Here is a 22,735-nt window from a genome sequence, read left to right as displayed (position 1 = left end):
TGTTTCTTTAGCCCACCCACAAATAAACCTAATGTTGATTGTATATTAAAAAATTAAAAGGAGTTAGAGAAGTATTATATATTTGGTAACCATTACTTCAAGTTGGACCTCTTCAATGTCAATGTGAAACGTTGCATTGGCAAGCCCACAAATAAAGTTTATGTTGACTGTATCTTTGAAATTAAAATGACTGAAGCTCCCATATGTTGACTCTATCATGATTAGTGAAATGTTCCACCATATTAGGCAGCTGATGGGGATGTGCAATCCAACTTTGCTTCCCGTAAGTTCTCTAATTAGAATGGTTTGAATTTATCGTATTCTGACCTTATATTAATTGGTGGGTACTAAATACTTTTTATTGATTAGTTTGCTTTCGCTTGAACCGATTCCGCTACTGCTCCTAAGGATTTGCCTGCCCCCCTGAATAAGTAAGGCCCCGTTAGCCAGGGCACACAACCCCGCCTTGTTATGTTATGAAAGAATTTCACTAATTCCTTGTCTAGTATCTTTTATTTCTGGCAGCGGTGGAAGGTTAATGGTTTAATTTCTAGAATCAACAGCTACCAAGGCATCTTGTATATTCTTGTCATTTTCCCTTAATGTAGACAGGGTTTGAACTTTAAATCTCTTATTCGATAACAAGAGATTTTATCGAGCTAAGTGGAACCTACCTTTCATTCACAAATTTAATTAATAAAAAGTATGAAGAGAAAAGATTCAATTGCATGATTATACATGGAGTGAACCACAAAATCCTAATTAAATTCAAATGCATGCACAAAATGCAACTAATCCTAGGAATGGGTGGGCATTGTTAGAATGCATGCATTGACATGTGAAAATATTGAAATGCAAATTCCAGATGATGTTCCTCTATGATACATGAGATTATTTCAAGAATGATTCTTCTAAAAAGGATTTTTTTTTATAAATATTTTATGTTATGTTGTTAGTGAGAGAGCAAAAAAGAATAGATGAGCTTATTCCATTTTTTAGTTAGATATTGACCACAAGAAAGAAAAAAATAGGAGGTGATAATTGATTTTTAAGTTGCTAATATAAAAGTATGATATTGTGACTATCATTATGGGATCTTTCTACACTAGGGGGCCTAAAACATTTCCCTTAATGGTCTATATGGTGGACCTAACCTTGAAAGAGTTTACTAGAATGAAAATATTAAGATGGATGAGTAAAAGTACAATGTTAAGATTCGAAATGAAGAAATTCGCTTAACTATAGGAGTATCTTATTGATGAAAAGATGGGTAAGAGTTGCTTGAGACAATTGGATCACGTGTAGAAGAGATCGATTAATCCACCAATGAGGAACATGAGTTGGTTCAAGTTGAGGGAACGGAGAAAGGGAAAGGAACATCTACAATAACTTCTAAAAAAGGACATCAATTAAGGAGATGACCAACTCTGATTATAGTTTGTTGAGGATCCCCAACAATTCCAATGTGTTGTTGTTGTGGTACGATAAGTGTTATATCAATTATAATGAGTGAATTTCTAGAGTCCTTGATAAGACAAATCGTTAGAGATTATTTCTTATAGTAAGGGTGAATAAAATAACATTGTTAGTGGCTTGTTCATCTCTTCGCAATGAATTAAACTCATTGTGGTAGGCTATAGAGCTGAAGGGATTTCCTTATTATTATTATTATTATTATTATTATTATTATTATTATTAAGTTGAGTGGATTTTGCGGGATTATAAAGTTTTTTTTTTGAAACCAGATTTTGATATTCTTATGTTTGGAAGAAAAGGTAATATTAAAGCTTAAGAATTTCTTGTTTGTGTATCTGCCAGTGATGAAGCCCATGGTGTCTTTGAAGCATTTCATAGGCTTCTTGCCTTCCTTGTCTCGTATTTGGCTGGCTTAATTGGCGTCCACTTTCAAGTTTTGGTCGTTTCTCCACTTGAAATACATTTTACTTTAGTCTTGCTTTTCATCATGGCTACAGTCGTTTATAGCATCGCATATGTGGAGATAAAACTGCAACCTCAAGACACTGACCTTCCCATATTCAGGTCCATTTGTCTGGTTTCTGGAATTATTGCCATTGAGCTACTTGTTGCCATAATCATTTCTCCCTTTTGGCTATTCATGGTTAATTTTTGTCCAATCTTTCTCGTCGGGGTACTGAGTCATTCATACCGACATATTTCTGAGTGTCTTTACAACACAGTTCATAAGATTTATGAATTAGGTGGTAAGACATATGATTGGCTCCTACAGAAATTCCAATATGTAGCTTCTCAAGCATTTTCTTTAAGGGAACAGGAAGACAATGGTATACAGAGGGAAGAGATTGTTTAAGTGACCTGTTATTGTTAATTAGACCTGAAGTAGGTAAAAATTTTCAATAATGCGATTTTCTGTTTGTGGAAGTTTGAACTTTTTTACATTTAATTCAGCATTTTTTTTAAAAACTTTACTAAACATCCTACATCCAACTGCATAGATAATATAATTTGCAATGCAATCTGCAAATTTTCAGCAATTAGATTTATAAGGTTGAAAGGTTTAATAGAAAGTGAGACATCTATTTTATGTTATTTTTGTGACAACACCAAAAATTTATTAGTAGGGGAAACAAAACCAGACAGAAGCCAGGATATTAGGACACCATTTTTGCCCCAACTACGACAGCCATATGACAACACTACAAAGTGACAAAACAATTGCCAAAGCTTAGACCGAAAAACATGCATATACAGTCATTGTGCCACTATAGCCAAATTGATTGTCTCTCAAGATCTGGGAATGGACTCTACTAACTCATGTTTGCACACCTTGTAGTTCCTTGATAAGATCAATGCTTGTGATTACTTTCCTTGGCAATAGAGTCAGCTGGTGTAAGAGTTAAACTGATTGCAGTATCCTTTTGTGTGAATTCCCTATAGTGGCATCCTGGCAATACTTAAATGCCTTCATCTGTCTTTGCACACATAAGCTGTTGCCCTCCATTTGTTTCTTCTAGATCCTGCTCTTTCTCGCATCAAAATGACTTGCCACTATGACACTTGCAGCTTGCCAATTTTGGATGCTTTTTCAGCTAACACCAGCATTGCATTGTGACTGCATACCCTCACCATATTTTGTCTTGATTCTCCAGTTTTTCTGATAAAACAATGTTTCGAATCCATTTGGACCAAGGGTCTTTAAAACACCCATTTGAGAGGGCATACAGTACTTCTGCTATTGATTAGTGCCTAGGCATTGCATGTCTATTGCTAGAAGTTGACTCAAATATGTTCTACAGAGAATTGATATAGAATACACTAAAATGATCAACTATTCCTTGTTCTGTCTTGTACTGAGTCGATCCATTGATCATCTGCCATTTGAACCTTAAGATTTTATTATCTAGTTCTCCTTTGTTCACCACCAACATATGAAGATTCTTGGTATTTCTCTCGCATCAACCACCAATCTGGTCAAGCTTTTTGAGTCCAAATAATTTGCTCCCTTTCTAGTATTTCGGAGATTTCCAAATGGAATGCTGCAGAATTCTTCATTTTGCAGATCTTTCCTTTTGGATGAATAAGATATTTATCCTATGTAGAAAACACCAAGGTGAAAGAATTACATCAAGACATTGACCCCTAGGTGGAGCTGCCTCTTCTAATTTTTGCATGCTCTGTATCACTGCAACAATGAGGTGTGCCAAAAAATTCCTTTGATGGCCACTGTTTTTGTTCTTCCTTCCTTCCCAAAATTTCTTGAGAAAAATGTCTAATAGGAATTTGAAGTTTCTATTGATTTGAAGAAAATCCTAATGGCTTGGGACAAAGTGCACCATATTTATAGGGAAGTGCAAACTAACCCTAATAATTTGTCAAATGTGAGAATGGTTGTTTCCTAGACGACAAATATCTCTTAGATTAGAGCTATTGAGTCTGCAAAATTACGGGCAAAGTTCTCCCGTCTTTTTATAATCTCTCTCAATACTGACTTTCCACATATGGGTTAGTATATCATGTTGTTTGTGTTGTTAGAACTGAACTCAATCACAGTCGCACTCACATCCAAAATAATTAGCTTGCATTTTTCGTTTGGAAAGCAAACAAATATCCTGTACATCTGTCCAAGTGCTACAATAACACCAGTACACCACTGGGAAGATGACTGGAAATAATAATGAACATTTTAGACATTTCTAGGATTTGGAATCATAGCCTTTTTATAAGCTTTAACAAAATCTCCCTCTATAATCTTCTTCTTATAGCAATTGGTTTTACACTTTTACGTGTGAAGCATCCTTTAAAATTCCTTTCTCACAAACGATAAAGTAGCAAAAGACAAAAGGAACAAAAATGTTTATGTTATAGAAAACTTCCAAGAGCCTTGTAACTCAATTGGCACCTCCTAATAATTTCAACGGAGGCATCCATAATTCAATAATCCCCTGATTATCAAAAAGAAAATAAATGGGTTTCCCCAGGCATTTTATTTGGCTGAATTTCTAGAACCAATATAGTTTCTTCATATAGTTGCACATTTATCATTATCTTCAAAGAGACTCTAGAAATTAAATTTTCTACTAATATCTTATTTTATGAAACACTGTAATATAACCCCCATTGGGTACCTGGGTGGTGGACTCACTAGTTTGGGGTGTGACATAAACCTGGAAGTCCCACATTCGATCCACCACACCACCAGTCTACAGGGTGTTAGTTTGGCAAAAAGTTGGAATATCATTTTCTTATATCAGGAGGAAGGAAAAATAAATAAATAAAAGAACGTGGTATAACTGTGTAGTAACTACATAATGTAGGATTAAAGGCCTAGGACCAATGTCCAACCATAATTCCAAAAAGAAAAAAGTTGACCATAATGTTCTTTGGAGATACTGAGATACAGTATTAGTAATTACATGAGGCTAGCAGTTACATGAGGTATCCAAAAAAGCCTTCAGGACTATAGGACCAAAGAAAAGGAATTAAGAAAGAAGAATCGCAAAAGAGTTATTCATCCAGAAAAAGAATACAATATATAGTGGTTATATGAAGTCAAATTTTGGTGCTAATTTTTATCAAAGCAAAACTGATAAAAAACTAAAATTAAGACATACATCTTTGAGAAACTCTTATGAAGTTTGAGAATCAATCAAATTGTCAAACCTTATATAGAAACAGAAACTAATTCCCATGAACGTCTACACCTCTCTGGACTCATCTCTTCAATCCTTATCAATCGTTGGACTTCAAAGTGGATATTCTAAAGTGAGCTTGCTTGGTTATCTCCATTTTCCCATCCAACAAAAGTCAATTATCACATCATTATGCATTATAAGAGCATCAACTTGCTAGACTATTAGATGATTAAAATTAATTGAAAAATGTATGTGAACTGCCATTCCTATTCATCTTGTTACGAGTTTTAGCTATGAGCTCAAATCCAGGTCAGTTTTGAAGATCATATATGTAAGCAAATGAAGAGCGAGCCTGGAAAACTAGGACTTCTTGCAATTATTGAGAAAGTCCACATCTTACATGAATTTCTGTCATTACATACTTCATCCTGCTATGAAAACAGAACGTCCAACATGAATCAGCACCATATACCTCAAATATGGTAATTCGTGTTCTTCTAAAGGTTGTCGGCCTGGACAAAAACAAATAATTTTGCATCAATTTTTATAATTTAATAATTTCATTGATTGAGCAGAATCACATTAGTCATTAACGAAATTTGTTTTCAAAGCAAGTCTCATGATCTTCCTGTTAAGTATGTTGTGGGCTAGGTTTGATATTGAAAATTTGCATAGAGACAAGTTAAAAAAGCACAAAGAGAGTTTTTCATGGTGCAACTAAATCCAAATGATGGGTTTTTTCTGTTAATGGACAATTTAAAGGTCATCAAAACAAATAATTTCTTATCACAACAATTTAAATTCACTAGTTTGGGTGTGTAGATCATACGGCTGGTGCCACTCTGTTATTATGTAAATCCAAGAAAACAATTCAGCTATAGCATTACTTTTTGGTCATTGAAGCTAAGAAGGCATGACTGCAACAAAATTTTGAAGGAGTTGTAACACAAAATTGTTTAAGCAGTATGAATTTACCTGTGATTGAAGATGGTATTTAGCCCAAACACCATATATGACATCTGTTATTGTTGCAATCTATTAAATGCATATTGTTATATTAAGTACAAAGAATGAGAAAAGGACAAGGGAGCATTATCCAAAACACTATTCGTCTGCAAGATGGTAGCATTTTGATTGAACTATGGGTAAAATTTGGAAGAACAAAGAAACTTTCAGGTTCACATTTGGTAATGGCATAAACCCATCCAAGACCAACTTGTTCATATAGTCTTCTAACTGCCTGCAAAAGTTGTCATTTAAATTCTTTTTTCTTGGTTAAAATGAATCTCAGATAATACAGCTGAAAGTAAAGTCTTATCAGAGTTCTTTAGCCAGCTTCTTCAAATAGATTCTACATCTAAAGAATCCCAAATGTGTCCTATGCCATTGTATTTACTATTGACAAAGCTGTTTAATCATTGGAAAGGGGACGGATAAGGAAATTGGCTTAGTGAGAAATATCATTCCCCATGTGCCTATAAGAGGACCTTAATAAGCTTCCTATGGAAGCATTAATAGAATGATAGAATCATGGTGGTGATCATTGGCACTTCACAGTTCCACATCCTTATGCTGCACTTAGGCCTCCTTGAGAGTTTAGATGTTCGAACAATTAGTGATTGTCTAGAACACATTAAAGTTCAAGGTTTACAATCTCGAACTTGCACTAATTGATTCCAGTCATGGAATAGCCACAATTCTATTAGTGGGGTTTTCTTTCCCCCATTTATCCTATAACTTCCACGGGTTGGACCACCAAAACACAAATTAGTACACATTCACATAGCATAGGTGACATGCACACGTGATGGAAATTAGACTTGATAATCATCTCAACACAAAGAAATTAGACTTGATTAATTCAAGATAGTGAACTCAGACTTGGTGGAAATTTGGAAAGAAAAGTAAAATAAGAAGTGCTAGCACAGTTAATGTACAATTACAGGGGGGAAAAAGGGTAGGGAATGGGGCAAACTTCAACACCAGTGACAACAGTTCCATTAGAAGATTGAGCGAATCCTTCCCATAACCTAAACAACAAACAGACTTCATCACTGTATTGTAATAAATCTGACAAAAGAGGTGCTCTAAAATTGATGTATACATACCACAAAGTTAATATGCTCTACTTTGTATACTACAAAGTTATCATATACTTTCCTATGGCCAAACCATGCAGCTACAAGGTTTCATGCTGGATTTTTCAGAAAATTTCTTATGATCCATAAAAGCCACCAAAAAAAGTAATATTAGTCATTGAAGTCATATTGGATGCGACCAACAGGTAGTGTTACAGCTCCTACCAAACCCTCTTAACTAAACCAGCAAATTGTGACAGTAACATATTAGTCTCTGAAATCATATTGAAATGACTACCAGGTAGTGTTACTTTCACACATACTTCATTTTCTACTTCTTATCTTACAGCCCTAACCAAACCCTCTTAAACCAGCAAATTGTGTCTACTGAAAATTTCAGCACTGTTTAGAACATACAGATTTGTAGTTTAGGCCTCGATTCTCCTCCAGAGAATAATCATCAGAACTTATATCAACAAACTTGATCATACCATAGCACTTATTCCTCTCCCTGAGCATGTAAACCTGACATAGTGACATTATAATGAACTTAAACGCATCAAATATTTAAAATCACCAACTTAAAAAATAACAAATTTACATATAAATCAACCAACATGATACATATACGCTGAAAAGAAATGCATTATTGCAAAATGAATGCTTATTAAAGAAAAAGTTTTTGCATTATTCTGTTTCTGATTCAGTGCAAAGAAGACATAAGGAATTTGGCTTAATGGAAATCAAGGCGTTCACATGTTGATCAGTTCAGCTCTCTCTATTTCTGATGGTGCACTGCCTAGGTGCCTAAGAGGACCTTAGGAAACTTCCTAAACACTCCTTGGTATAATCATGGTGGTGACCAATGGAGTTTAGCAACTCCACATCTTTAGCTACGCTTAGGCCTCCTTTAGAGTTGAGATATTCAAACATGTAATAGGGATTACCTAGGAAAGCTTTAGAATCTTGAACTTATCAAAAGGCGTATGTTGTGAGTTTCTCTAAAACCACCAGCAATTTTGTTGGTGGATTTCTGTCACAAAAAACAAAACATTAACATAAAAACAGGACATTAACTTTGAAATTTATTGTTTCATGAGTTAAAATAATTATTTCAAGATATGCCATGAAATATTTACTCTTAGATAAAGGAACATATACAGTGTATGCGTTTCTCTTTTTCAGCAATTGAAATTACAGTATTTCTTTTTTTTGGTTGCCCACAGTGTTTTCTCAAAGCTTTCAACTAGAGGCTAATCACTGTTTGTGACGGGTAGGCCCATAATGGGATAAATGGCTGACCCAAGGAGTTTTTTTCAAAGTGCTAGTGCCCGGACTTGAACTAGGAAGCTCTTAATCAAATCCAAGACAGCCACTTTGAGACCGAGTGTCCAACCACTTGGCCAACCCCACTGGGTTAAATTACAGTATTTCTTTAGATTGTCAAAAGTTCATCAAATATCTCAAAAAAGAATGCAAAGAAAAATTTCTTCTATCCTTAAGCATAATGCGATTGCCCAATGTCAGTCCCCCTAATAAAGTACGTCGTTGTGAGGTACGATTACTGTCTCAAGTCCTAACCTTGTTTCTTTGCATCAACATATATATTAAGCACCAATGCAACACCATAGTATAAATTAAACAATACATAGTATTGGATAAAAAACTATAAAGCAATTTATAAGCTCTAAAAAGCAGTTAAAAATTGTCACACAAGCGCAACAAATTTATAATGTTCTAACAAGAAAGATTCAAAAACCAAAATTATCATAACATCAACTTGTATCTACATTCTAGATCCAGCTGCGTGAATTTTTATAACCTCCTGAAAAGAGAGACTCAAAATTCTCACCAACCAAACTGCACATTGTGAATCTGTGATAGAGAGACCAAAGATGAATATATATATATAGGATAGTTGGGGCAACGGATTGTGAGAATTGGTGATTTTGGGTGAAAATCACTGATGAAATAGGTGAGAAATGCCCGATTTGAGTTTGGAAACCCTAATCCCCAAATTCATGAAGATAGAAACGAAGAGGTAGAGAGAGTCGAGAGGCTCAGAGAGACTGGGCTTATTATTTTTGGGTTAATTGGGTTTATTAGGTTTTTAGTTAAAAGCCCAGTTATTATATAAGTTTAGTGGGTCTAATTGGGTCTAAGAAATAATTGGGTGAGTTCGGCTTCTATTAGAGCGGATGGGTCTAGAGAATAGGAAGCCTGTAGAGTAGAAGATTTATATTAAAGCAAAAGGAAGTATGTAGAAGTTTCTACTTCTTGTTCTAATAAAGCTTCCACTCTTACATGCTTCCTATTCCTCTAATAAATACAAATGCTCATTTTAAAGTTTTTTTTTTTTTCCTAATATTCACTTTTTTTTGTCATTTATAACTCATTCATTTTAAGATTTTTTTTTTTTTAAAACAACTTTACGAATATTTAAAGTATATGTTCATATAATATAAGTAAATCTCCTTGTAATTATTATTTTTTTTAAAAAAAAAAGAACCTCTTTTCCATTTGCATTTTTTGGATCAGGGATATAGGAATAATAGCAAAAAATTTACCTAAAACAAATATTTTATGATTGTTATGATTAAAGTCATAAAAATGGATTTATTTTTTTTAGATAAAAAAATAGTTTCTCATTTAGTTTTTGTTATCACTATTTATTGTTTATCTTATATTGTAGTATATGTTAAGGTATGTGAATATAATGTTTTTAAAGGATGTTAACTATGAATATGGAGCATTTATATATACAATATATTTTTTATGTGTTAAATTTTTCTTTATTTTTGAAAAAAAAAATTCTATTACTACTTACAATACTTAACAAAATTGTGAAATATACTGCTTCCTGCCATATACAACAATCTTTTGATCCACATATAACAATACAATACTCCAATTAGTAATCATTTTAAGAAACTATTATTTTGATAAACCTTTAAAAACTTGGATTTCTTTTCAATTGAAATCTAATGTGATTTTGCACTCATTTATTTCTTAAAGATAAAAAAATATATATATATATATATTAAAAAAAATATTTTTTAAAAATGTATCTGAGTATCACATAAAATTATAAAATCTAAGTTACATTGGAGTTTTGAACATATATAAAAGTCTCAAAAGTGTATTGTTAGAACTTGGTTGAATGGTAAGAACTTGTTGGCTTTTGGGGTAATAGGGTCATTGGACTTTAAGATATTTTTTTTGGATGAACTGCACTTTAAGATTTACATTGAAGTTTTTGAGCATATATAAGTCTTTAAAGTGTATTGTTAGAACTTAGTTGAGTGGTAAAAACTTGTCGGCACTTGTGGTTAAAGAACCCGAAGAAAATTTTTTTTCTCTACCCTAACCGCTGCCGCTTAGTGCAGAGCCTGGACAGTGGAATTTTCTTATCTTCCTTTGGAATGATATTTTCTTCCCTCTGGTAGCACGATTACTAGTAGGGCTAGTGGTTTTCTTTTTCAAGGGGTGGGGAAACAATTTTCTTTTCTTTTTTCTCTTCGTGCTTTGTCTTTCTTTCTCTTTGTGTGGTTCTAAATAGTTTACAATGGAGCATATCCTAGAAGGCTAGAGCAAATTCTCCCTATTAGAGAAGGAAGGGGACCAGGTTAGGCTGGATAAGAAACAACCTTCTGGCAGTAACAAGGTGGTGTTAGCGGGGAAGTTCCTAAACCAAAGGGTACTCAATGTGGATGCAATTGGTCGAACAAGTTTCGATATTCAACAAGTTGGAGACCACTTGTTCCTTTTTATTTTTGAACTGGCGAATGATGCAGAGAGGGTGCTCTCCAACGAACCGTGGAGCTTTGACAAACACTTGGTGTTATTTTGTCGTCTGGAAGGGTCATGTTTTGTGCGGAGCTTGAATTTCACCACGATCAAATTTTGGGTGCAGTTGCATGGGTTGCCAGTGAACAAATTAAACATTCCCACGGCCATTCAAATTGGTAAGACTATTGGGGCAATCTCATGCCACGATCGTGAGGCAGAGATGATAGCAGAGGATTTTTTAAGGGTTAGGGTGGAGGTCGATGTTTCAAAGCCGCTCTGTAGAGGAAGACAAGTGGTATTGGACGATGATGAGGAAGTTTGGGTGTCATTTAGCTATGAGAAATTGCCAAATTTTTGTTACTGGTGTGGTATGGTTTGCCATGACGACAAGGACTGTGACATTTGGTTATCAAGCAAAGGGTCGCTCTCGTTTGAGTCACAGGAGTTTGGGGCTTGGCTGCGAGCAAGTCCATTTAATTTAGGCAGGAAAACTTTTTGTTCAGTCCCAGGATTGGAAGTCTTTCCAATAAAGCGTCCATACCAGGAGCACCGTGAAGAAGCACCTAGTGCCACACCACCTCCGCCACCACCCTCCTCCATTACTCACGAGGAAAAAACTCCAAGGGATATGATCCTAAATTTGGAAAGTACGAATTTGGTGGAAAATCCTTTGCCTAGCTAGCCTTCCTCAAATCTCAGCCCCAAACCAAGAAAACATAATGAGGCCATACCTCCCACTCCCCTTACGGAAAACACATCTTTTGAATTTCAAATTCATGAGATTGATATGGCAATAAATATGGAGTGATAGGAGCAAATCAGGACACCACAAATCAAGAGGTTAATTCCCATCCCAAAACTGCCCCTAAAAGTCTAACATTAGGCGAAAATTATGGAGAGATTGATCAGGGTCCTTCAGGAATCTTGGTCGTGGCTGACCCTACCTTAACTTCTCTCACAACAACTCAAAATAACCTTACTTCAAGGAAGTGGAAACAGCTTGCACATCAAGTCCATTTGGGAGACTCTTCCATGCAAAACACAGTAGCTAGAAAATGGACTGATGATGAGTGTGGTTGGGGGCAATCCGAAGAACCATGCGAGAAAATACAACTTCTGACAGAGACGTACTTTTTTGATTCAATGGCGGAGGCTGCAAGATAGCCCCGCCAAGACCAATGAGTTGCTTAGTGTGGACCTGTCGTGGGCTTGGGAACCTATGTATAGAAAAGGAGCTTGGTGTTTTAGTCTGGGCAAAAGATCCCTCTGTCATATTTTTAGCCGAGACGTGGACAAATGAAGCAAGACTAAAAGATATTAAGCGAAATCTGGAATTTGATAATGTGTTTGTGGTGCCCCGTGTCAATCAAGGAGGAGGACTAGCTTTGTTTTGGAAAAATTATATTGTGGAGACGTTCTCTTAAAATCACATTGACTCAATTATAAACAAAGGAAAGGAGGATGCATGGAGATTCACAGGTTTTTATAGGGAGTCTGTCACACATTTGAGGCATGAATCTTGGTCGATGCTAAGACAATTAAATTCTCGTTTTAACCTACCTTGGCTTTGTGCAGGAGATTTTAATGAGATTTTTGAGGAGCAATGAAAAGCATGGGGGAAATACGCGATCACAATCCCAAATGCAACTTTTCCGAGATGTTATTGATGAATGTGGCTTTCTTGATCTTGGTTTTGTAGGACCTCAATTTACTTGGAGCAAGCATTATGCAGCGGGACATTCGGCGTGGGAAAGACGTGACCGGGGACTAGCCAATTATGAGTGATTTGCAAGGTTTTCAGGGGCACAAGTTCATCATCTCCACTCGAATTCCTCTGATCATCGTCCAATCTTGATCATTCCCACAGGTTTAGAGGTGGACAGAAAGAAGAAAATTTTCAGATTTGAGGAGATGTGGCTCTCCGATAAAGGCTGCTCTAATACAGCAGAAGACGTGTGGCTGTCTCATGATTTTGATCACAAAAACAATCGAGTTCTCAAAAAAATAGAGAAGTATGGAACTAAACTTACTAAGTGGAGTTGTGAGAATTTTGGAAGTGTGAGGAATGAGTTGGAGAAAAAGAGGACACAACTAGCTGAAGCCAAAAAGGATGCTATGAATTTTGGGCTGAATAATCGGGTGAGGGAGTTGAAAAATGAGATTGAAAATCTTTTGGATAAGGAGAACCGGATGTGGTTGCAACGCTCTAAAACTCTATGGGCAGCGCAAGGGTATCGCAATACGCGGTTTTTTCATTGTAAAGAAACCAACAGGTACCGAAAAAATTTCATCCACGAGCTTAGAAAATTGGATGAGCAGTGGAGCGCAAATAATGAGGAAGTGGCAGACATCCTTATCCAATATCATAAGGAACTCTTTACCTTAGCAAATCCCACGTTTCCTGAAGAAGTTTTGCTATCCATTCATACTCGGGTTAGTGCACAAATGAACAATAAGCTCTCAGCAGACGTAAGGCATGGGAAGTCCACGAAGCAGTGAAACAAATGGCCCCTCTCAAGGCACCCAGCCCGAATGGAATGCCACCAATATTTTCAAAACTTTTGGCCGCTGGTTGGTGCTGAGGTAACAACTTCTGTCTTACAATTCCTTAATACAGCCACTTTCCCATCTCATTTGAACCATACATTCATCTCCCTAATCCCCAAAGTAAAAAATCCGGAGTTAGTTTCTGAATTTAGACCTATAAGCCTTTGTAACGTCTTGTATAAGATTTTTTTTAAAAGTATTGGCTAATAGGTTGAAGAAAGTTTTACTTGCACTAATTACGAAATAACAAAGTGCCTTCACAAAAAGTCACCTTATTTCTAATAACATTTTGGTTGCTTTTGAAAGTCTCTATAGCATGCAGAATCATAGATCTAATAAAGAGGGCTATATGGCAGTGAAGTTAGATGTGAGCAAAGCATATGACAGGGTGGAATGACCTTTCATGGAAGCAGTTATGAGACGGATGGGTTTTACAGAAAGGTGGATCCAATTGATGATGGTGGGTGTCAAAACGGTTTCCTATTCCATATTGGTGAATGGCGAGCCCAAAGGCATGATCAAGCCAACCCGAGGAATTAGATCTCCTCTCGCTCCTTTCCTATTTTGTTATGCACTGAAGGTCTGCATGGTCTTATCACACAAGCAGCAAGCAAGGAGAATTACATGGCTATTCACTATGCAAAAATGGTCCCAAACTAACCCATCTTTTCTTTGCAGATGATAGCTTGTTATTTTGTAGGTCTACTCCACGGGAATGTGAGAAAGTTTTGGAAATTCTGGATTCTTATAGCAAGTACTCGGGGCAACACATCAATAGAAACAAAACCACCATTTTCTTTAGCAAGTCCACCACACCAGCAAGACGCAATACATCAATTATGCCATAGGAGTTCCTGAAATTCGAAGCTATGAAAAGTATTTGGGGCTGCCCTCTTTGATTGGTAGAAGGAAGAAAGCTAGTTTCGAATATATCTAAGAAAGAGTGTGGAGGAAGCTTCATGGTTGGGAGGAGAAGTTGCTGTCACAGGCTAGGAGAGAAGTCCTCATTAAAGCCGTTGTCCAAGTCATCCCTACCTACACAATGAGTTGCTTTAAACTTCCGGTGGGATTATGCAACGAGATTGTGATAGGCCAAAAACGTATTGACCCTTTGTGATAGATTAAGTTGATTAATTAGCCAAGTTATTAATTAATCAAATTAACATGCAAAGCGCGTGGTAGCACAAACAAATTACCAATTAAACTAAGTATGCAGCGGAAATTAAATGACATGGTGATTTGTTTACGAATGGGGAAAACCTACAAGGCAAAAACCCCACCAGGTGATTTTAAGGTCACCACTCCTGAAATTCCACTATTATCACAACAAGTGGTTACAAGTAAAGGAATCTCAAGTACCTTACCAACCTACAGTTGAACCCTTATCCCAATACCCAATTGGACTTGTTCTGTAGTGAAAATTTCTCCTTTCAATACACGGCTTCCAAGTACGTGACTAACCAATTGTGCGGATTCCAGTACGCGACTTCAATCACCAACTAGAGAAGGTTGTTGGTTACAAAGTTCTTCAATTCATCCACACGATGAAGATCAAGAAGATGCTTGGTTACAAAACCCTACGGTGCACATTACACAACAACTTCTTCACAAGAGAGATGAACTAGGGCAAGAACTTTGTCTCCGATCACAACTTGCTTGAACAAGGATTTCTCAATGCTTGTGCAACTTGTGTACACTTTGACGGCCCTTAAAATAATCCTTTTATATGTCTAGGGTTAGGAGAAAAGAAGGTCCAAAGACACATCCACGGATTCCAAGAAAATTATATCAGGATTCTAAAATTCTTAATTCTCGACAGATAGAAGCTGTCGAGCACCTGTCGAGAAGCTGTCGAGCCACGAGGCTGGAACAGTTCTTTAAACCTCAATACATGCTAGCTGTCGAGCTTTAATGAACATGCACTTTTCGGCTTGTTTCTTGGACAAACTTGATGACTTCAATACTTGATCTTGAAACACAATTTCTTGAAGCATTAAACACATCCTAAATCTACCCAATTACAAGTAAAGTACGTTTTGTCAGAGGATTAGCCAATTACATAAAATAATTACATATGTTCTAAACAAGTGAAACACATATGTCCTAACAGATTGAAAGCCTCATTCGAAAATTTTGGTGGGGACAAAGAGGAGATAGGCGAAAGATCCATTGGGTCAAGTGGAGTACCATGTGTAAACCAAAAGGGGAAGGAGGCATGGGATTCAAAGACTTGGCTATGTTTGATGATGCTCTCCTAGCTAAACAAGCTTGGTGGCTTCTTCACAATGAAAACTCACTTTTCTATCGGGTTTTCAAAGCAAAGTTCTTCCCGGATTGCTCTATTTTGGAGGCTCTAGATTCTGCCAAAGGTTCATATGCTTGGCGTCGCATATTGAAGGGTAGGGAGGTCTTGAAAAAAGGAGCACGATGGCGGGTGGGTAATGGGGAGGATATTAGCATTTGGAGCGATGCTTGGCTGCCCTCTATTTCTGCTCCACGGGTCAGTAACTTGATGGGAATTGACTTTCCAGAAGTGAAGTTTAATTCTTTAATCAATCCTCACACACAAAACTAGGATGTGGACTTGTTGCAAGCCCGTGATGCTTCAGCCCATGACAAAGTGGTCTGGCCTCACACTCAATCAAGTTCCTATACAGTAAAATCCGAGTATTATTTTCTGTCTAAAGAGAAAGAGCAATCAAGCTGTGATATCAATACTCCTGCCCCATCACAGAAGCTTTGGAAGACCATTTGGAATCTTTCGGTCCCTCTAAAAGTCTGAAACTTTATGTGGAGGGTTGCCAAGAATGCTATTCCAGTTAAAATCAATTTAGTCAAACGGCATGTGCTTTTTGAAGTAACATGTGACCACTGCCAGTCACATCCAGAAGATGTGTTGCATGCGTTGTGGATTTGTCATTGCTTGACTGAGGTATGGGAGTCTGATATTGCTTGGAGGTTCAGAAGTACAAAGAGCTTGACTGATTTTCAAAAGCTAGTCCTAAATATAGAGGAAGCGGGCCTCGATTTGCAATTGTTTTCCATGATAGTTTGGCTCCTATAGCAGCGAAGAAACTAGGTTAGAGTAGGCACCCTAACCATTCCTCTCGGTCAGATTGTTACCCGAGCTCAGTAACAATTGCAAGATTTCTATCGAGTGCAACCAATGAAGACAGCATATGTGAATCCCAATCACCACTCAGCAGCAACTTGGAATTCTCCACATGCTCCTTCTCTGAAGGTTAATTACGATGGGGCTGTTTTTCGAGATTCTAATGAAGCAGGCATAGGGGTTGTTGTCCGAGATAGTGAGGGCAGAGTGCTCGCCTCCCTAGCAGAGAAGATCCCTCTCCCTTAGACTGTGGTAGATGTGAAGGCAGCAGCAGCAAGACGAGCTATTATATTTGCTAAAGAACTCAACCTCAACTCCATTATACTAGAGGGAGATTCGGAGATCATCACTCGAGCCTTACAAGCTGAGGATCGGTCCCTAGCCTCTTATGGCAATCTCATTGAGGAGATCAGATTTCTTGCAGACTTTTTTCTCAATTTTAGAGTTTCTTATGTTAAAAGAAAAGAGAATTTTGTAGCTCATAACCCAGCTAGGCATGCTAGACATGTTAGCGATTTAGTGGTTTGGATGGAAGAGGTTCCTCCCCACATTATCTTTGTACTTTTAGCTGATTATGGCTAATTTTTTCATTCAATGATAGTTGATTCAGTGTGATTCTCAACAACAACAACAACAACAACAACAAAAAAACTTGTCGGCTTTTGGGGGTAATAAGGTCATTGCACTTTAAGATGTATGCCTGGACAGTACAAAGTCTTAGCTTTATGTTATTACTATTATTTTCCTTTGTTTTTGATAAATATATTATTATTGTTTTGGAATCAAAGTCTTTGCTCTTGCTATAAAGTGTGCAACCTTGCAATTGGTACATCTCAAAAAAATACAGTACTAGATTCTATAGATATGTGGGTTCCAATTAGCTCAATTAGTAAAGTTTCTGATGGTTGTATAAGAGATCTGTGGTTCAATCCCCGCCTACACCAAAAAACTGATGATGTCTTGGTCTGATAATAAAGAGCTGTCATCAAGAGCGGACGTCATAGACTGACAGGTCGAAACTCTCTTAAAAAAAAAGGATTCTATAGATATGTAACTATGTAAATGGTTTATAAATAAAAAATAAAAAGAAGAAGAAAATTTTTAGGGTCTGTTTGGGATCCGCTTATTTTGCTGAAGCTGAAAACTTTTTGCTAAAAGTACTGTAAATAAAGGTAAAAGTTAGCTAAAATAGTACAGTGGGACCTATGAATAGTACCAAAAAGTGTAGTGGGACCCATGAATAGTAGCAAAAATAAGCTAAATAGTAAAATAAGTTGGCAAAAATAATCTTGCCAAACAGACACATAGCCTAATTTGTCTATGGTGCTACTCATTTTAGTGATTTTAGGCATTCTTTGTTAGAAATGTTGTTTTAGATAAAGGAAAATCAAGCAGAGTTTGATAGAATTCATAAATGTGTCCATATGGCATGATTTGTTTTTCCAGTGTTCCACATAAATTAGTTCCTAAATCCATACTAGAGCTTTCTATCTCCAGTCCCCTAAACTTTTAAATTTTAAGCTTGGAAAGATTCTCCCCCTTGCTAATTTTTACAGGTTATTTATAATGTACAATGCCAGATTAATTATTAACCTGGTTTTACATTTCAAATGTCTTATAGACATGTGATTTCAAATCAATATCTAATACTATATATAAAAGCAGAAGCTAAGAAAAGTAAGGCTCTACAATTAAGGATGTTGCTACATGTAGGAAAAAACCCCACTTAAAAATTTGTCATGTTTCCAAAAAAGAACATGAAGATTTGTGACTTTAAAACATCAAGCCTTTCAATTTCATTCTCTAAATTCTATTTTATTTTTCTTTTCTTCTCTTCCTTCTTTCTTTTTTCTTCAATCCTTATATGATGGTTGCAATTGAAACGTAGAGATAGAGTTATGTTATGTTTTTTATTTTTGAAATTTTGGTGTTAATTATGTTTTACATTTGGGTATTTGGTTCAATTGGTTATGATTTAGGTTTATTTGGTTGATTTTTTTTTTTTTTTGGGAGAAAAATTTAATGAAGCAGTGAGCCATATCACCAACACAAGATTGTGATAAGTGAAAATCAGAACAACTACGAATAGTTCAAAGGTTAAAATTCAAATGTTTTACTCAAAGAATAATATGTTTGTTTTAATATAATCATAATTCAAATTTATTGATATTTTTTTTTTGTTTATTTACAATTGATAATTATGTAACGTATTTCACACAAATAAAGGTGGATGTTATTCTAGGGAAAAAAGGTTATAGTATTGCATTTCATTTGCCCTTTTTTTGAGACATTGTTTGCCAATTTTAAAAAGTACAAGCTCTTATAGTATATTACTATATGTTGAAACATGCTACTTATATTATAGTTGTCTTTTTCTAATTTTTACGTAAAATAGGCCAAGGTTATACAATGGTTGATTGCAAAACGGAATTTATTGCTTCATATAATAGAAACTGGGTTATTTATTTGTGCAGAAACAAAGGACGAGCCGTTTCTTCTAGAGCTTATCAGGCACGTGTATATCTGTCAGTTTTTTCTAAGATTGGTGGATGAATGATATTTGTCTAGATGTATTTTTCCAGATTATTTTGATACTTGGCTATTGTGGTTTAAGTCCAAATAGTGCAACTGGTAGAACAAGGGCCAGGCATTATTAAAAATTGTCAACATCATCTCTTAGACTCATAATGTCTCACACATAATAAACATTGGTGGCCAAATGGAGTCTAGGTTGGAAGTTTATTTTCAACTCCAAAATTGATTTTTTTGGCTTTGGTTTCCAAGTGTGAAATATTTTGTGTAGTGAAGTATGATTGTGATTATGCAAAAACTGCTTGGGTTTAAAAGGGTTGGTGCTTATGGTTATCCCCTAGCGTTGAACGTTTTCATAAATTGAGGGGGATAAAATCAATAATCTAGAATGTTAAAGTTCATTTTGAGGTAGATGATTTTGATTATTCCAAAATGTGGTTTATTATGTCACAGCAATGCCTTTAGATAAGCTGTCGTTCCTCAATGTTGATGAGCATGAGCTTTTACAAGAGTATGTTGATCTTGATATTCATATTAAAGCTAATAAGGACAATGTAATTGTTACTATCATGTAAGCTTCTTGAGGATCAATAACTGTATTCTCTCAAACCCACAACCTTTAGAAAAACCTTGAACCAAATCTGAATTAGTTATAACTTATAAGATTTCAATTATCATTTTTTCTAAATCATGTGTTGATGCCAGGTTGGTCATTTTCAGAACAAGAGTGTGTGTGTCTTTTCTTTTCTTTCTTTTTTTCCCTTTCATTCATGCCCTAGGTTTAATCCCAAAATCAGAGAAATGTATAAATGGAATTTTGAGTTCTTTGAATTGTGTCTGTGTCCTAATTAAGAGATAATTTAGTTCACAAGTATTTTCCTTGAGATTATTTATATACATATTTATTTTTGAGTTTAAAATGTTTACATACTAGGTTCAATTCTTTAGTGCATGTATGAATTTAGTTAGTTTGAAAGTAACTGACTAATATTAGCTGATTAGTGGCAATGCTAAAAATAATTTCAAAGAATTCCAGATTGGGTTCCCCTTTGAAACTGTTGTTGTTGGTGGCAAATTAGTTGATGATGTCTGTCATCTCCTTATATTAGATTCAGCACAAACAAAGAGTAGGGAAGTGAGGGAATGTCTATTTCTTTTTTATTTATTATTGTTTTAATTTTTTGGTTTCCTCCTTTCTATTTGCTCTGTGTGTGTGTGTGTGTGAGTGTGTGTGTGTTTATATATATATATATTTATATATATATATATATATATATATATATATATATAAAAGTACCGTTGGAACTGTGCAATTATTGTTGCATGAAAATATGTGATTTTATTTAGGTTGTATTTTTATTTGCAGGTATATAGAGTTGAATGCAAGAAAATTCCCAACAAATTGCTTTGTAATATATACCCACCACAAAATTAAGTTTAGTCCCTTGCAAACAATGGTTTCTTGCATCTTTTTTATTTTTTGTGTATGTTTGCCGGAATTTTTTTTTATTTTTATAATTTTATTTTAAGGACATTGTAATATATTACTCTAGATTTTGTGAGAATTGTTTCATATTTTTCATCTGAAATCTTATTAGTGGCTTTATTTATTGATTGATTAATTGATTGATTGATTCTAACTCTGTCCATTGTAATTAACAATTTGAAGTTGTCTTACTTAAATGAGCTTGAATCACACAAGTATTGGTGTGATAAGCTTGACATATTAACATGGAAACCAAAAGAGCAATTGTCATTGGAGACCGAAGAGTAAAAAAACAGAATGTTTTCAAAGTATGTGTTGTGAATTAAGGTTATGTTTTGTCTCTATAAACCCAAGGCTTATTAAAAGAAAAAAAACCAACATAAAAGGCTTTTAGTTTGTGGTTAGTTTGCTTGATATATATTGTAGGGATAATGGGCCCAGGAGTACATATCTATGTATCTGTTGGCTAGAGGCCCAATCCGAGGACATTATGAAGTCCTAGGATGAGAAAACATCTTCTCAAAGGTCCAGGTTGGAAAGTAAAAAGACAAAGTCTGACCAAGACCGTCCAAGAAGGTGGTCCGAGAAGGAATACTTCCTCGGCGAGGCAAAGCCGAGGTTGGGAGGACTAGTTTGTCATCCAAAAGTAACTTTCTAGGAGATCCTATTTGTAAGGATATACATGGTGAGAGTATAGGACAAGGAAAGACTATGAAATATCTCAAGGGAAAGCTGCTGTCACCGCATTAAATGCTCTGCAACTAACTCTCTGGCCGCATTAATGAGGAAGTGATACCTGAATAGCAATGTTCAGCCTTATAGCTATCTTCAAAGGCTTCAGGAAGGTACTGATGGGACAAGTATCCAGCCCGACAATCTGGTCCATACGTGGAGGGTAGAGAGAGGAGAAAGGGGAGTATAAAAGGGAGAGAGAAGCCCCATGAGAGGGGGTTCGAGAGAGGAAGAAAGAAAATACTGTAGACATAAGAACAATATCTGTAACCTGCCTTTTGGAAAGAGAAATATAAGATCTAGTCTCCTCGGCTTGAGTCTGAGGACAATTTTCGTTTTACAAATTATTCCATCTGTATCATATTGTGATCTAGCCCATTGTTTTTGTGATCTAAACTCACCAGAACCTAGATTTCTAATCCACTCTCTACAAATTCATTGTATTGGGTTTTTTGGGCCTATACCTTCTTATTTTTGGGCTTAAGTGCAAATTGTGACCTTACATATAAATAAATAAATATACATACATATATATATATATATATATATATATATATATATATATATATATCATGTGCTTGATGTTTTGTTTCTAGATTAAAACTATTGTAACAAATGAAGGGAGTGATATTTTGTATTGTATTTTATAAATAGAATTTTTGCAAGTATAGGAAAAATGAGGGGCTATACAACATGCACTTGACGAATTTTAATGTATTGTTATGTTAAGTTGATTGTTTTCTATAACATAAAATGATCCCGCGCATTGCACAGGTTAAACGCTAGTATATATAAAAGCAGAGACCTCATGTTGGAGAGTATGAGGTTGTGTCATGTGGTGCATTCCTTAAAATTCTTTTTATTTAGTTTTCTATTTCAACAAAGTTTGCATTTATATTAAATTATTAGTTCATTGAATTAACCAATAGAGTAAATGTTTATATTAATTATCTATTGTTGTGCATTAATTATTTATATTAAATGAATCTATATGATTATTTTTATAACTCAATATAGAAAATAATTTTTAGTTGGAATAATAATAATAAATAAGAATATAACATTCTTACTTATGTTTAGTTGCTTTGACAACAATTGTCACAAAAACCATAAAAAAATTAAATATTTGTGAATTCACTAAAATTAATCTTAATCCTTTAAATTTCCTAACTCCTTTGTGTGTGTGTTGAACTAACACTGTAGTATGTATTCTATGTAATTAGAAAGATTACTAATATAAAAAATATGTTTATTTTGTTTTATTAATTATTTTAAGCATAATGAAATTTTAATATCATTTTTCTAATATTTATATGAGAAACAATTGGTTTTTTTATGTGAGAAATAC

At 35.2% G+C, this 22,735-nt stretch overlaps 1 protein-coding gene and 1 long non-coding RNA gene across 5 annotated transcripts; one reads left to right on the top strand and one right to left on the bottom strand.

The window, feature by feature from the left end:
• Window positions 1-5,339: 5,339 nt before the first annotated feature.
• Window positions 5,340-9,377, bottom strand: LOC142611192 (uncharacterized). Of its 4 annotated transcripts, XR_012839976.1 has the most exons (3): window positions 9,042-9,377; window positions 7,607-7,714; window positions 5,340-7,141 (listed from the first exon to the last, which is right to left on the bottom strand). It is a non-coding gene; the product is annotated as an uncharacterized LOC142611192 (long non-coding RNA). The 4 variants fall into 4 exon arrangements; XR_012839975.1 differs by having other exon boundaries at window positions 5,340-7,714; window positions 8,980-9,377; XR_012839977.1 differs by having other exon boundaries at window positions 5,340-7,714; window positions 9,012-9,377.
• Window positions 9,378-12,156: 2,779 nt separating this feature from the next.
• LOC142610477 (uncharacterized) lies at window positions 12,157-13,477 on the top strand. Its single transcript, XM_075782288.1, has 3 exons — window positions 12,157-12,330; window positions 12,554-12,734; window positions 12,846-13,477. The coding sequence occupies exons 1-3, from the start codon at window positions 12,157-12,159 to the stop codon at window positions 13,475-13,477; spliced, it is 987 nt and encodes a 328-aa protein (XP_075638403.1).
• The last annotated feature ends 9,258 nt before the right edge of the window (window positions 13,478-22,735 follow it).

This window comes from Castanea sativa, chromosome 9 (assembly GCF_040712315.1).
Source record: "Castanea sativa cultivar Marrone di Chiusa Pesio chromosome 9, ASM4071231v1".
Lineage (NCBI taxonomy): Eukaryota > Viridiplantae > Streptophyta > Magnoliopsida > Fagales > Fagaceae > Castanea > Castanea sativa.
Note: the sequence above shows the minus strand (reverse complement) of the source record. Positions and strands in the feature narration are given on the sequence as shown.

Excerpts from the sequence above, each read along its gene's own strand:
- LOC142610477 (XM_075782288.1), top strand. The coding sequence starts at position 12,157 with ATGAGTTGCTTAGTGTGGACCTGTCGTGGGCTTGGGAACCTATGTATA. Across the intron at positions 12,331-12,553 it reads AATTTGATAATGTGTTTGTG|GAGATTTTAATGAGATTTTT; the intron begins GTGCCCCGTGTC and ends GGCTTTGTGCAG. Across the intron at positions 12,735-12,845 it reads ACATTCGGCGTGGGAAAGAC|GTTTAGAGGTGGACAGAAAG; the intron begins GTGACCGGGGAC and ends TCATTCCCACAG.